Source organism: Hylobates moloch, unplaced genomic scaffold, assembly GCF_009828535.3.
Source record: "Hylobates moloch isolate HMO894 unplaced genomic scaffold, HMol_V3 SCAFFOLD_10, whole genome shotgun sequence".
Taxonomy (NCBI): Eukaryota; Metazoa; Chordata; class Mammalia; order Primates; family Hylobatidae; genus Hylobates; species Hylobates moloch.
In genome coordinates this window covers 33,963,519-33,977,353 of record NW_026652285.1, presented here as the reverse complement: position 1 = coordinate 33,977,353, position 13,835 = coordinate 33,963,519, and the positions used below count along the sequence as shown (strand labels likewise).

Genomic DNA, 13,835 nt, shown 5'->3' with positions numbered 1-13,835 from the left:
GAAGAATTGGACAAAACACAAAAACAAAGCAAGAAAGTGAAAGCAGAAATTTATTTATCTATTTATCTATTTATTGAGACGGAGTTTTGCTCTTGTTGCCCAGGCTGTAGTGCAATGGCACGATCTCGGCACACCGCAGCCTCTGCCTCCTGGGTTCAGGCGATTCTCGTGCCTAAGCCTCCCGAGTAGCTGGGGTCACAGGCGTCTGCCACCACGCCTGGCTAATTTTTTTTTTTTTTTTTGAGAGGGAGTCTCGCACTGTCACCCAGGCTGGAGTGCAGTGGCTTGATCTCGGCTCACTCCAAGCTCCGCTTTCTGGGTTCACGCCATTCTCCTGCCTCAGCCTCCCGAGTAATTTTTTTTTTTTATTTTCAGTAGAGGGGGGGTTTCACCATGTTAGCCAGGATGGTCTCGGTCTCCTGACCTCGTGATCTGCCCGCCTCGGCCTCCCAAAGTGCTGGGATCACAGGCGCGAGCCACAGCGCCCAGCCGCAGAAATTTATTTTAAACAAAAGTACACGCCACAGGGTGGGAGCAGGGTTGAACAAGCCTCAAAAGCATTGGATACAGAATTTTCTGGAGTTTAAATATCCCTAGAGGTTTCCCATTGGCCCACCATCAGTCTGATTGGTTGCGGGAGGGGACCAGTCAGAATGAAGAGTAGGCCAGTAACCAGTCTGATTGGTTGCAGGAAGGGACCAATCAGCATGAAGAGTGGGCCCATGATCAGTCTGATTGTTTGCAGGAAAGGAGCTATGAGAGGGCCTGGCCTGGCCTGGTGCCCTGTCCTGCCCTGCCCTGCCCTGCCGTTCCTCCCCCTGCCCTGCCTTGCCTTTCTGTTTTTTTGAGACCTAGTCTCGCTCTTGTCGCCCAGGCTGGAGTGCAGTGGCGTGCGATCTCGGCTCACTGCAACCTCCACCTCCCAGGTTGAAGCTATTCTCCTGCCTCAGCCTCCTGAGTAGCTGGGATTACAGGCGCCCACCACCTCGCCCAGGTAATTTTTGTCCTTTTAGTAGAGACGGGGTTTCGCCATGTTGGCCAGGCTGGTCTCGAACTCCTGATCTCAGGGATCCGCCCGCCTCGGCCTCCCAAAGTGCTGGGATTACAGGCGTGAGCCACTACGCCCGGCCAGTATTTTCACTTTTCAACTGCCAGACAGAAAAAGGAGAGCTTACAACTGCCACGGAGCAAGTGCCACGCAGAAAAAGGCGTGGGTGAAAAGAGAGTAGCCTCTGACATCCAGTCAGCAGGAGTCGGCCTGAGGGTCCCCGCCTCCAGACCCTGTTATCCTGCCTCACAGGTAGATATCCAACTTATTTTTTTCATGACTGTCTTGCCTATTCTTTCAATATTATCTCCCCTTATGAATCTTAGAACTTACTTGTCTGATTTCAGGAAGTATCTTATTGATACCTTTTTGGGGAAATGTATAGGTTACTTTAGGAATAATTTTGTCAGTGATTAGAAAATCTAAGCAACCTGAAATTCAGGTTTTCCTAAATACTATTAAAGTAACAACACCTGTTGTAGGAACTAAATTAATACAGCAGTCTGTAAAACTAAAAATTAAGGAGACCCTCTTTTTTTTTTTGAAACGGAGTATCTCTCTGTCACCCAGGCTGGAGTGAAGTGGCGCAATCTTGGCTCACTGCAACCTCTGCCTCCCGGGTTCAAGCGATTCTCCTGCCTCAGCCCCCTGAGAAGGTGGGATTACAGGCATGCACCACCAAGCCCGGCTAATTTTTTGAATTTTTAGTAGAGACGGGGTTTCGCCATATTGGTCAGGCTGGTCTCGAACTCCTGACCTCAGGCAATCCACCGGCCTCGACCTCCCAAAATGCTGGAATTACAGGCGTGAGCCACCGCGCCCGGCCTAATGACACCCCCACTCTCCTTCCCTGAATGACATTATGAATATTTGATAGTAACCTTTCACACTCAGTCATACATTCACAAACTTTTACGTGTACCTCCGCATGTAGGTATGTATGTATGTACGTATGTATGCATGTATGTATTTTTCTGAGACGGAGTCTTGCTCTGTCGCCCAGGCTGGAGTGCAATGGCAAGATCTCGGCTCACTGCAACCTCTTTCTCCCGAGTTCAAGCGATTCTCCTGCCTCAGCCTCCCGAGTAGCTGGGGTTACAGGCGCCCGCCACTATGCCCAGCTAATTTTTGTACTTTTTTAGTATAGATGGGGTTTCGCCATGTTGGCCAGGCTGGCCTCGAACTCCTGACCTCGTAACCCACTCTCCTCGGCCTCCGAAAGTGTTGGGATTACAGGCGTGAGCCACCGCGCCTGGCCGCAGGATTTTATTACTTTCGTTTTGTATCTATAGGAGCCTTAGTCATGAAGAAGCCATGATACATATTTATCAAATTTTTGTAATCTTCTTTAGTTGCACATTTAGGTTTGTTCTCCACTCACCCCCACTCCCGCCCCTTGTACTAACAAAGGTGTGGTAAACAGCCTTGGGTTTATTATTCCACATCTTTGTATTTCGGTAGCATATATTTCTAGAAAGGAATTGCCAGCTAGAAGGGAACAAATGCATATTTTAAATTTTGATAGATACTACGAAGTGATCGTCAAACTGGGCATCAGTGATACTCCCATCCACAATATAGCGGGTGTCCACTTCCACACACTCCTAAATTCTGAATATACAATTTTTAAAACTTTTGCCAGCCTGTAAATCTGAGGCAATCTAGGTCATGGCATTTACCGTTGAGAGCCAGATACGCAAAAGAATCTCTCCTATTGCTTGGCTTACTGTCATCATTCCATATTTTCCTTATTTTACCGATCAATCTGGCAGTAAAATACGTGTGATGGCTATAGTATCAGCGAATCTTAAGGAAAAGAATTAAACATCAGACTCCACTGAGCCCTTAAAGAAATCCACGCAAACAGGTTGCTTTTTGAAATCAACACTTCCGACCAGTAACTGAAGGGATGGAATCTGCTGTAGGGGTATTCCATGTGTTCAATTCTTAAAGAGGGGAGTTCCTTTTCTCCCCCACACCCCCCCGGACGAAATCTCACCCTGTTGCCTAGGCTGGAGTGCAGCGGCACGATCTCGGCTCACTGCAACCTCCGCCTCCCGGGTTCAAGCGATTCTCCTGCCTCAGCCTCCCGAGTAGCTGCCTGGGATTACAGGCGCCCGCCACCACGCCCGGCTAATTTTTGTATTTTTAGTAGAGACGGTTTCACCATGTTGGCCAGGCTGGTCTCGAACTCCTGATCTCGGGCGATCTGCCCGCCTCAGCCTTCCCAATTGCTGCGATTATAGGCATGAGTCATCGCGCCCGGCTGGGAGTTCCATTTTTATGGGAGCTCCTCCAAGACCCTTACCCCCACCCCCAGGAGAACTCAGCGGAGTTCGCGGGCCTGCCTTTGTCTCCAGAGCCACGCAGCGCTCCCAGACAAGCTGCGCTGGAGAAGGCAGCTTTCTTCTGCCGTCCTCACCCGAGGAAAGGGGGCTTCTTCCCTGGCCCCAGTGCCCGATGCTCAGGGATCGGGTTCTCCCTCCGAGGGTGCACCTGGAAGCCCGAGCGTCGCCCCGGGGCTCGCTCTTTTCAGACCCCGTCCCATACAAGTCCGCGACCCTTCCACGTTTGAGATATGAGTGGGAGAGCTTAGCGCTTCCTATTTTGTTTTTGTGGGGTGCAGGTGATTATAAATCTGGGCATGGAGACTACAGGCTTATTTGACCTGCAGCCGAGTGCGGGGCCAAGCGCCGGGCTCCTGGGGCGCCACCGTTTCCAGACGCGCAGCCACCCGGACTGGACAAGGGGCGGGGTCCGACCTAACTGCCATCCGATGGACAGCGTTTTTTATTCGCGGTTTTTACCCTGGACTTTGGCTTAGTTCAACCTAAAGAGCTTCTTGGAATCTTATCTTTCCCAACGTCTATGAAGTGGGAACTCCATCTCCAACCCTGTAGGTGTGTGTGCTCAGCGAAGGGAATTCACCCCGGAGAAGAGCCCTCGGTCACTAAAGGGCCGAGCACCACGAGGGTGGAAAAATCCTTCAGGACCAGCCAATGGCGGTACGGCCTGCCCTGAGGGCCCGCCTCTCGGGCGCCCTCAGACCTCATGCAGTCGTTGTTGTAATTGGCGGATTTAGGCGGAAAGCCCGCTTGCCTAAACCACAGAGGGCTTTGATTGGTTGCAGCGAACAGCTGCATTTCTATAGTCCAAACCTGGAGCAGTTTAGTGACAAATCCCGCCCTAAAAGGCATTTGATAACCGTTTTACGTGTTGTAAGGCAAAGGGTGATTGGTCAGAGAGCTCACGGATTCAGTCGGTAGTAAACACAACCAGACTCCAGGGACCGTGGATTGGTCAGTTTTTCCGGGGGCTAAGTGAATTCCTCCAGGTTCCGTGCGCCGGCTGGCTGCACTCCTACCCCGGCCCCGCCCTCCCCATTGCTGATTGGTTGCAGCCCAACCGGGGGAGGAGGAATGGGGCGGAGTAAGCGCGCTTGCATTACGTCACTTCCGTTATCCTGGGGCGCCGCCGCCGTGTTCTCAGAGTGCCGCGACGAACTGGCTGGAGGAGCTAGGGGACTAGAGGCGGGGTGGGAGGGGGGCGGGTGGAAGGGGGAGGAAGTCCCATAACGGAGACGCTAGTCCGGACGTTCCCACCTCCTCTGACACAGCCGAGTCCGATCGGAGTGGGGTCACCGCCTCCTTCAGCGAGGAGGAGGGGGGCGGAGCCCAGCTCAGGTGAGGAGACTGGGTCAGCGAGTAGCGTGATGGCGGGCGCGCTCACGTGGGGAAGGTTGAGCACCAGGGGCGCGCCAAGGCGTCGGGGAGCGCGCAGACGTGTACTGGTGCCCCCAGCCTACCCTGGCTGTCTTTCTGAGGGGGCATTGTTTACCGTCGGAGCGAAGGGGCCAGGCGGGTTCTTCTGCGCAGGCGTCCCCGGTGTCCCGACGCCAAGCTGTCTGCGGGGTGGGGCGGGGGCTGGTACCCCTGCGGATCCCCGGCTGGCGACGTAGGTTCCCGAATGGGGTGAGAAAGGCCTCAGGCCCAACGGCCTGGCGGGATGAAGAGAGGATCTGCTGCCCTGCGGGATGGGGTCGGACGGCTCCCTTGCCCCCATCCTGGGTCTTCTTGAGCGACGAGGTTTCATTTCACCAGAGCAAGGCCGTAGGCAGACTGCCATCGGGAGCCGGTGGCCGACCTTGGAGGGGTGGAGCCAGTGTTTTGGAATGCCCCAACTTGTTATGAGAGGAATGAAGTGTTTAATAGGCATTTATTGAATGCCCACTGCTCCCAGTCTTCGTGCGAAGAGCTGTGGGGGATGCGGTGGTAAGACACTGCCGTCCCATCTTCTCCTGTTTGGAGGACAGATTTGTATGTAAATAATAAAAGGCAGTGAATTAAGGGGAGTTGAAGGTTAGTTTTTTCCTTTCATAATGGTCATTTTTTTAAAGTCAGTCAGCATTCTGGCATAGTGAAGGATATTGTGGAAACTAATTTTCTGAACAGAGGGCAAATCCTAAATAATTTGGAGGAAAAATTTTAGGTGAAAGCACAGTAAAGTTGATTACTAAGTAGTATCTTCTGACTCTAGTTAACTTGAATTAATAGAAGAAACTCTTCACCTTCAAACATTGAAGCAAAAATATTCCAAAACATGTTCTCATATTTTTCACCTGTATTAAGTAGAAAACATTACGGGCTTTTCTTTAGAGATTGAAGAGAGTGCTGTGCCTTAGTCATTAAGTCGTTGGTAATTTGTTGTCCTAGTATGGGCTGTTGTGCCTTAGACGTAAAAGGCTGGGCAGAACTTGCTTTTCATTTGCCTAAACTCTTGTGATTTCTGTGGGGACGGTGGTTGGCAGTAAGCTAATAGTTCAGAGGGAAAAGACCAGATGGGAAGAAGACAAGGAATTTTAGAGAAAAGCCCCTAAGCCAAAGGAAACCGTTCACTCTTCCTTTTAAACCTTCTGGAAATCTCATCAAATTTGGGAAGATTGACCTGGCCACCACAGCCAGCTTGGTGACCTTACAGGTTAAGACTACTTGGGTGGAGACCTGTTCTGGGCCCTTGGGTTTTGCTGAATAAACAGATTCTTTTTTTGAAGAGTCCTGAAGTCAACCCATTTACTAGAGATTTGCCCCTTTTCCCTAAAAGTTGTGTCAAAACATAACTTTTAGTTAGCTGAGGATGCTGACAAGCTGGATTTTGGTTAATTGATATGTCTCTAGCAGAATTCTGAAAATGGTAAGATTTGGAGGAAAGGCATCTTACAAACTTAGGAGTGAACGCTCTCAAAAGAGACTCACAAGACTGCCCCCAAAGTGGAATTAATAAAAAATCACTGGGATATCAAATAGTACTTAAAGAACTCAGCATGAATTATATCGAATTGGAGACTTTAAAATATCTTGTATTCAGTGAAATTGACAAAACCTGGTGTAGTGCTGACAGAGAATCTTGAATCTGGCTCACATTCGTTTTGGAAATGGAAAAAAGAACCGAAGGTATTGATTCTATGTTAGCTTTCAGCTTTTTTTTTTTTTAATGTAAATTAATTTTAAATACTTCCCCCTCTGTCAGTTTTAAGCATGTGATTTTTCTTTTACTGTACGTGATATTTCTCAAATATGGATGTTGTCTAGTAGAGCCAGTTTTGTTAGTGTAGCAGGTGGGATGGAATGTAGCACTACACTGTGCCTTTAAGTATGAAGTGAACTTCTCATCTCCTAAAAGACCAGCTGTTTCTGAGTGAACTATTGCTCTTTACATATGTTCTCATCATTTTCACCACTGACTAGTAGCTTTTAATTTCAAGATCCAGTTTTGGAGGTGCCTTTCATTTTATTAGTTATACCTATATTTCCTCAAAGCTTTGATTTATCTTGACATCCCAAACAGATTAGGTTACTCTGACAATTCGAAGGGTGAGGAGGGCAGAGAAGAATTTTATTGAGTGATGGAACAGCTCTCAGAGAAGAGGGCATGCAGGGGGTGGTCCCCCACCCCGGCAGTTGGGTAGTTTCTTTCCCAGTGTGGCTGGTTCCAGGGCTTCTTAGGGACTCAGAATGGGGAGTGTGTGCTGATTGGTTTCTGAGTATGCAAAAAGGTTATAGGGAAGGCCGGGTGTGGTGGCTCATGCCTCTACTGCAATTGGGGAGGCTGAGGTGGGCAGATTGCCTGAGCTCAGGAGTTCGAGACCAATCTGGCCAACATGGTGAAACCGTGTCTCTACTAAAAATACAAAAATTAACCCGGCATGGTGACGTGTGCCTGTAATCCCAGCTACTCAGGAGGCTGAGGCGGAAGAATCGCTTGAGCCTTGGGAGGCAGAGGTTGCATTGAGCTGAGAGTGCCACTGCACGCTTGGAGTCTTGGAGGCAGAGTGAGACCCTGTCTCAGAAAAAAAAAAAAAAAAGGTTAAAGCAGAGACACCACTCAAAGGTGGGCATGACAGTGTGGAAAACCAATTAGGAAAGGGGTAGATATATGTAAAACAGGTGAAGGGTGGGGATCAATCAGAGGAAAGCATGCCAAACAGGAACACAGGTTCTCAATCTGGTCCGTGGATTTGACTTGTAGCATGGCTTTCAGGCTTTTAAACTGTCTTCGGCGTGGAGGTGGGGTTTCACTGGGGATGTGCCCCTGTCTGCCTAGGCATTTGTCTGTCTCCTGCCTCTATCATTAGTAGTCATTGGCAGACAGTTTTCCTTCTTCCCTGAAGACAGGATACCATAAGTAAGCATTATGCCGTAGCTTAATTGGCAGTTTTTTTTCCTAGTATTACATGAAATAATGCATTTTATAATCACAGACATCTTAGATTTAATGAAATTTGGTAAAATTAATAGACTTTTAGCTCAGGTGGCACACACCTGTAGTCCCAACTACTTGGGAGTCTGAGGCAGGAGGATCACTTGAGTTCAAACCAGCCCAGGCAACATAGTAAAATCCTGGCTGCCTACCCCCCATAAAGAGACTTTTGTACCCAACTAATTCATTGTAATTGTAACCAGTGAATTTTCCTAATTCGTTTTCCTGCTCTGGAAAATGTTTGTTACTGAAAAGAAGCCTATCGAGCGTGATTATTTTTCCTTATATAAATGGAAATTAACAAATAAAATGTTGATTTTACAAATTTCAAAGGATGATTAAGTGATAGGTCTACTTTTTGGAAATTATACTTGGTAATCTGTTACTTTGTATGGTAACAAGTTTACAAATGCCTTTATTCCTAATTTACTTTTTTTTTTTTTGAGTCAGGGTCTCACTCTGTCACCCAGGCTTGAGTGCAATGGTGCAATCTGATCTTGGGTCACTGCAACTTCTGCCTCCTGGGTTCAAATGATTCTTGTGTCTCAGCCTCCTGAGTAGCTGAGACTACAGCTCGTGCCACCGTGCCTGACTAATTTTTGTATTTTTCGGTAGAGACAGGGTTTCGCCATGTTGGCCAGGCTGGTCTTGAACTCCTGACCTCAAGTGATCCGCCTGCCTTGGCCTCCCAAAGTGTGTGATTACAGGCATGAGAGCCACTGTGTCTGGCTGATTGCCAATTTCTGAAGTTTAAAATGTTTAGAGTGAGTTGCTTCCCTTTTTTCTATGCATGGTATTGTTGACATGGTATAATTAATTTTTCAGTACATCTTAGTCAGTTATAATTTAAAATCCACTCAGTCATCTTCCTCTAAAAATACAAGACTTTCACCTTTATAGTCCTTATGGTTTATTCTTTTTTGCAAAGAGGATTTGAGGAAGGAAGACTGGGAAAACAAAATCCAGTGTTTGGGCATTCGGTTGTGGGAGGAGCCCAGAAATGCTACAAAAATCTTAACACATTAAGTTACTTACATTGTACTTATTTTGAATAGATGATCAAAAGCAACTCTGCAGGTCAAGTGAAGGTCACTTGCTGAGCATTATTGATTTGATAAATGATTGAGAAGTGAAGGCATATACTGCTTTGAAAGTAAACTAGGTGTAAGAAATGGATTAAGTCCATTTTCATCTTCTCTGTTGGAAAGGCACCATAATAATAGTGTCTCCAAAGCTTTGTCATAGTTTTCTTCTTGATGAAAGTTTAGTTTTTTTTTTCTTTCTACTTTGTTCTGTTTTGCTTTTGAGATAGAGTCTTGCTCTGTCACCTAGGCTGGAGTGTAGTGGGATGATCATAACTCACTGCAGCCCCAATCTCCTGGGCTCAAGCAACCCTCCCCCACCCAGCCTCCCAAGTAGCTGGGACTACAGGCATGCACCACCACGCCCAGCTAATTTTTGTATTTTTTGTGGAGGTCGGGGTCTCCCTGTGTTTCCCAGGCTGGTCTTAGACTCCTGGACTCAAGCATTTCTCCCACCTTGGCCTCCCAACATGTTGGGATTATAGGCATGAGCCACCATACCCAGCACCCAGCTAATTAAAAAAAAAAATTTTTTTGAAGAGAAAAGGTTTTGCTGTGTTAACCAAGCAGGTCTCAAATACCTGGCCTCAAGTGAGCCTCCCGCTTCAGCCTCCCAAAGTACTGGGATTACAGGTGTGAGCCCCTGCGTCTGGCCTAATTTTTGCGGGGGAGGGGGTGGTGGGGAGTGTTCACTCTTGTTTCCCAGGCTGGATCCAGCGCAGTGGCGCGATCTTGGCTCACTGCACCCTCCACCTCCCGGGTTCAAGCAATTCTCCTGCCTCAGCCCCCGAGTAGCTGGGATTACAGGCATGCACCACCATGCCCGGCTAATTTTTTATTTTTAGCAGAGACAGAGTTTCTCCATGTTGGTCAGGCTGGTTTCAAACTTCCGACCTCAGGTGATCTGCCCGCCTCAGCCTCCCAAAGTGCTAGGATTACAGGCGTGAGCCACCGCGCCTAGCCGGACTAATTTTTTTCATTAAGAAAGAAGTTTCTTGGTCAGGCCCAGCATTTTGGGAGGCCGAGGTAGGCAGATCACAAGGTCAGTAGCTTGAGACTAGCTTGGCCAATATGGTGAAACTCGGTCTCTACTAAAAATTTAAAAAAATGGCCTGGCGCAGTGGCTCACGCCTGTAATCCCAGCACTTTGGGAGGCCGAGACGGGCGGATCACGAGGTCAGGAGATCAAGACCATCTTGACTAACAAGGTGAAACCCCATCTCTACTAAAAATACAAAAAATTAGCCGGGCGTGGTGGCGGGCGCCTGTAGTCCCAGCTACTAGGAGAGGCTGAGGCAGGAGAATGGTGTGAACCCGGAAGGCGGAGGTTGCAGTGAGCCAAGATCGTGCCACTGCACTCCAGCCTGGGTGACACAGCAAGACTACGTCTCAAAAAAAAAAAAAAAAAAATTAGCTGGGCATGGTGGTGCACACCTGTAATCCCAGCTACTCAGGAGGCTGAGGCAGGAGGATTGCTTGAACTGGAGGTTGCAGTGAGCTGAGATTGTGCCACTGCACTCCAGCCTGGGTGACAGAGTGAGACTCCGCCTGAAAAAAAAAAAAAAGTTTCTTGATCTGTCAGGAGTAAAAAGCAGCGAAAGACATGTTTAAAAGTTGTTTATGCTACACATCAGTTGGGATTGGAAAGAAAAGAAAACTTTATTTTATTTTATTTTTTGAGATGGAGTTTTGCTCTTGTTGCACAGGCTGGAGTACAATGGTGCGATCTTGGCTCACTGCAACCTCTGCCTCCCACGTTCAAGCGATTCTCCTGCCTCAGCCTCCCGAGGCAGCATAGCTGGGATTACAGGCATGCGCCACCACGCCCCGCCAATTTTTTGTATGTTTAGTAGAGACGGGTTTTCTCCATGTTGGTCAGGCTGGTCTCAAACTCCTGACCTCAGGTGATCCATCCGCCTCGGCCTCCTAAAGTGCTGGGATTACAGGCGTGAGCCACTGTGCCCTGCCAAGAAAACATTTTTTAAAATTGTTTAAAGATTTTAGGGGGCAACTGGGATGGGTGGCAGACAGCATTTTCTAGGTTATCAAGACATTCAGATTTCTTAAACACATTAAAATACATGTAGTCTCAGATTTACAGGCAGCTAAAAGAAGCCACTAATAGTTGGTTTTTATGGACTTTTAGATAACATTTGTGAAATTTTTATGATATTTAAAATGTTAACTGGCTAAAGATGTTCTTTGATGTAGATATTAAAGTAGCAAGCTAGTTATTTAAAATTTTGGGAAAATGTAGCACCCGAGAAAGGGAAATTTCTAGACAGGTACAGTGCAACTATAAAATTCTAGCAGGATGGGCCAGGTGCGGTGGCTCACGCCTGTAATCCCAGCACTTTGGGCAGCTGAGGCAGGCGGATCACAAGGTCAGGAGTTTGAGACCAGCCTGACCAACATGGTGAAACCCTGTCTCTACTAAAAATACAAAAAAAAAACCAGGCGTGGTTGTGTGCACCTGTAGTCCCAGCTACTCGGGAGGGTGAGGCAGGAGAATCGCTTGACCCCGGGAGGCAGAGGTTGCAGTGAGCGGAGATCATGCCACTGCACTCCAGCCTGGTGACAGAGCAAGACTCCATCTCAAAAAAAAAAAAATTCTAGCAGGACGAAGCACTTAAATTTGCCATAAATTATTTTGAAATTAAAATGTAGTGCTTTCAGACTCTTACCGTGTAACTGACTTCCTGTGGCATGTCAGTCTTTAAGGCAGCACTCTGCTAATGGATCACTTTATTAGTCTGTTTCTGTGTTGCTGTAAAGAAATACTGGGTAGCTTATAAAGAAAAGAGGCTTAATGGCTCACTGTTCTACAGGCAGTACAAGCATGGTGCCAGTACCTGCTTGGCTTTCGGGGAGGCCTCAGGGAACTTTTACTCATGGCAGAAGGTAAAGTGGGAGCAGACACGTAACAAAGAAGTGTGGCACCTTCCCACCCTTTCCCCGCAGCTTGCTCCAAAGTACTGAGACAGTGAAAGAGATCTAACCTAACCAACTCCATCTTGGTTCTAACCTCCAAGCTGTCCTTGTTCATTCCTGGGCGTGGGCTGAACTAACTTTGGGAGGAACTTAGGTTATAGTTTATAGTTTTTGAAAACAAAGACAGTAATAGTCCTTTCCCAAAACAAACCTTCTCCTTGCCAGGGGACTAGACTGCCTTTGTAGGACTAACAGTAGCCTCAAGATTAGAAATTACAGCTCACGCCTGTAATCCCAACACTTTGGGAGGCCATGGTGGGTGGATCACCTGAGGTCAGGAGTTCGAGACCAGCCTGACCAACATGGTGAAACCCTGTCTCTACTAAAAATACAAAAAATTAGCTGGTCTTGGTGGTGCATGCCTATAGTCCCTGCTACTCAGGAGGCCGAGGCAGGAGAATCGCTTGAACCCGGGAGGCGGAGGTTTCAGTGAGCCAAGATCATGCCATTGCACTCCAGCCTGGGCAACAAGAGCAAAACTCCATCTCAAAAAAAAAAAAAAAAAAAAGATGAGAAATTATGGTTTAGGAGTCATGCAGCTGGAGGCTGCCACATTCTGACCCTCCCTAAACGGCTCCTAAGATCAATGCTTGAGATATTTTGCAGACCCCTGCATTTGATCAATCAGCTGGCACCACCCAGATGAATAAACTGGCTCATCTAATCTTGTGGCCCCCACCCAGGAGCTGACTCAGCACAAGAAGACTTCCCTTGATTTCATCTCTGACGTGACCAATCAGCACTCCCAGTTCACTGGCTTCCCCACAACCCACCAAGTTGTCCTTAAAAATCTCTGATCCCCAAATGCTCGGGGAGACTGATTTGAGTAATAAGTAAAACTCTGGTCTCTAGCACAGCCGGCTCTGCGTGAATTACTCTTTCTCTACTGCAGTTCCCCTGTCTTGATCGCCTCTGTCTAGGCAGGGTGCAAGGTGAACCCATTGGGTGGTTACAGTGGGAGAAGATAAAGCTCATCCTGCCTTCTCCTAATCTTCCAAAACTGAGGTCTCTTGGCATTGTGGTCTGTGGTCTATGGTCTATGGTGGAAGCATGTGGCATTGGCAACAAGAGAGGATATGAGTAAAAGAAGGGGAGAAGAAAAACCCTTCCTGCCACCTCTTCCAGAGCACTAGCTCTCATTTTCATTCCCTTCACTGTCATTTTATACCCATCTTTTCACCCGCACCTCCAGCCCTTGACCCTGACCCTGCCTTTCAGCTCCATCCCTTTATTCCCTCCAGTTCCCTAGTCCTTATTCCTAGCCCTTGTTCATGCTCACAACTACATTCTTTTTAATTTTTATTTTTTATTTTAATAGAGGTGGGATCTTGCTGTATCTATAGGTCAGGGCATTCTGGAACTCCTGGCCTCAGTCCTCCCACCTTTGCCTCCCAAAGTGCTGGCATTACACTGTGCCCGGCCTCAGCTACGTTTGTTCCTTCCCCTGAGTGTCATCTCATCAATCACTGGGCCCATGTCTTACTGGGGGTTGCTCTCATTACAGCAAAGTGAGATTTCATAGCTGGATGTGGGTTCATACAGCTTCTCCTTCACTTATTAAACTAGTTTGGTAATGTTGGCCCTAGAAATGAATAGGCAGTCACTGCTTGGGAGTCATACATAAGATATAATATGTGTAAAGTACCTATAGAACCTGGCTTTTAGTAGGTATTCAACCCTCTCATCTTCCCCCTTTGTCACCCAGCTAATAGAAACGTAGTAGTAAGTGATGGTTCAGTGTTAATTAACGAGGCACTGGTGCTTTGGCAGTTTGCCGTGACAGTCACAGGTTAAAAGGATACTCTGTGAGTGATCCTGGGAGGTTACTATTGCAAGGGAAAGGCTGGGTACTTTATTCCACAAATTTGAGTAACTCAACATATGTGTAAGTTGAAGTCTGCCTTTACACTAAAGTTTTGTGTGCGTGTGTGTGTGTGTATTTTTTTTTTTTTTGGAGA

The 13,835-nt window shown here is 47.6% G+C and overlaps 1 protein-coding gene across 4 annotated transcripts in view; it reads left to right on the top strand.

Moving 5' to 3' along the window:
- Nucleotides 1-4,552: 4,552 nt before the first annotated feature.
- The window catches only part of ZBTB5 (zinc finger and BTB domain containing 5), a 41,453-nt gene continuing 32,170 nt past the window's right edge, over nucleotides 4,553-13,835 (top strand). For 2 of the 4 annotated variants that reach the window (XM_032164180.2, XM_058445049.1), the window contains exon 1: nucleotides 4,553-4,731. Coding sequence is in view for 1 of the 4 variants with exons in the window: in XM_058445048.1 (XP_058301031.1) it covers nucleotides 5,015-5,019 (5 nt within the window). In the remaining 3 variants the exon portion in view is untranslated. Of the gene's footprint in view, nucleotides 4,732-4,905; nucleotides 5,020-6,366; nucleotides 6,499-13,835 lie in introns of those variants that run through there. The other 2 variants (XM_058445048.1, XM_058445052.1) reach the window with 2 other exon arrangements.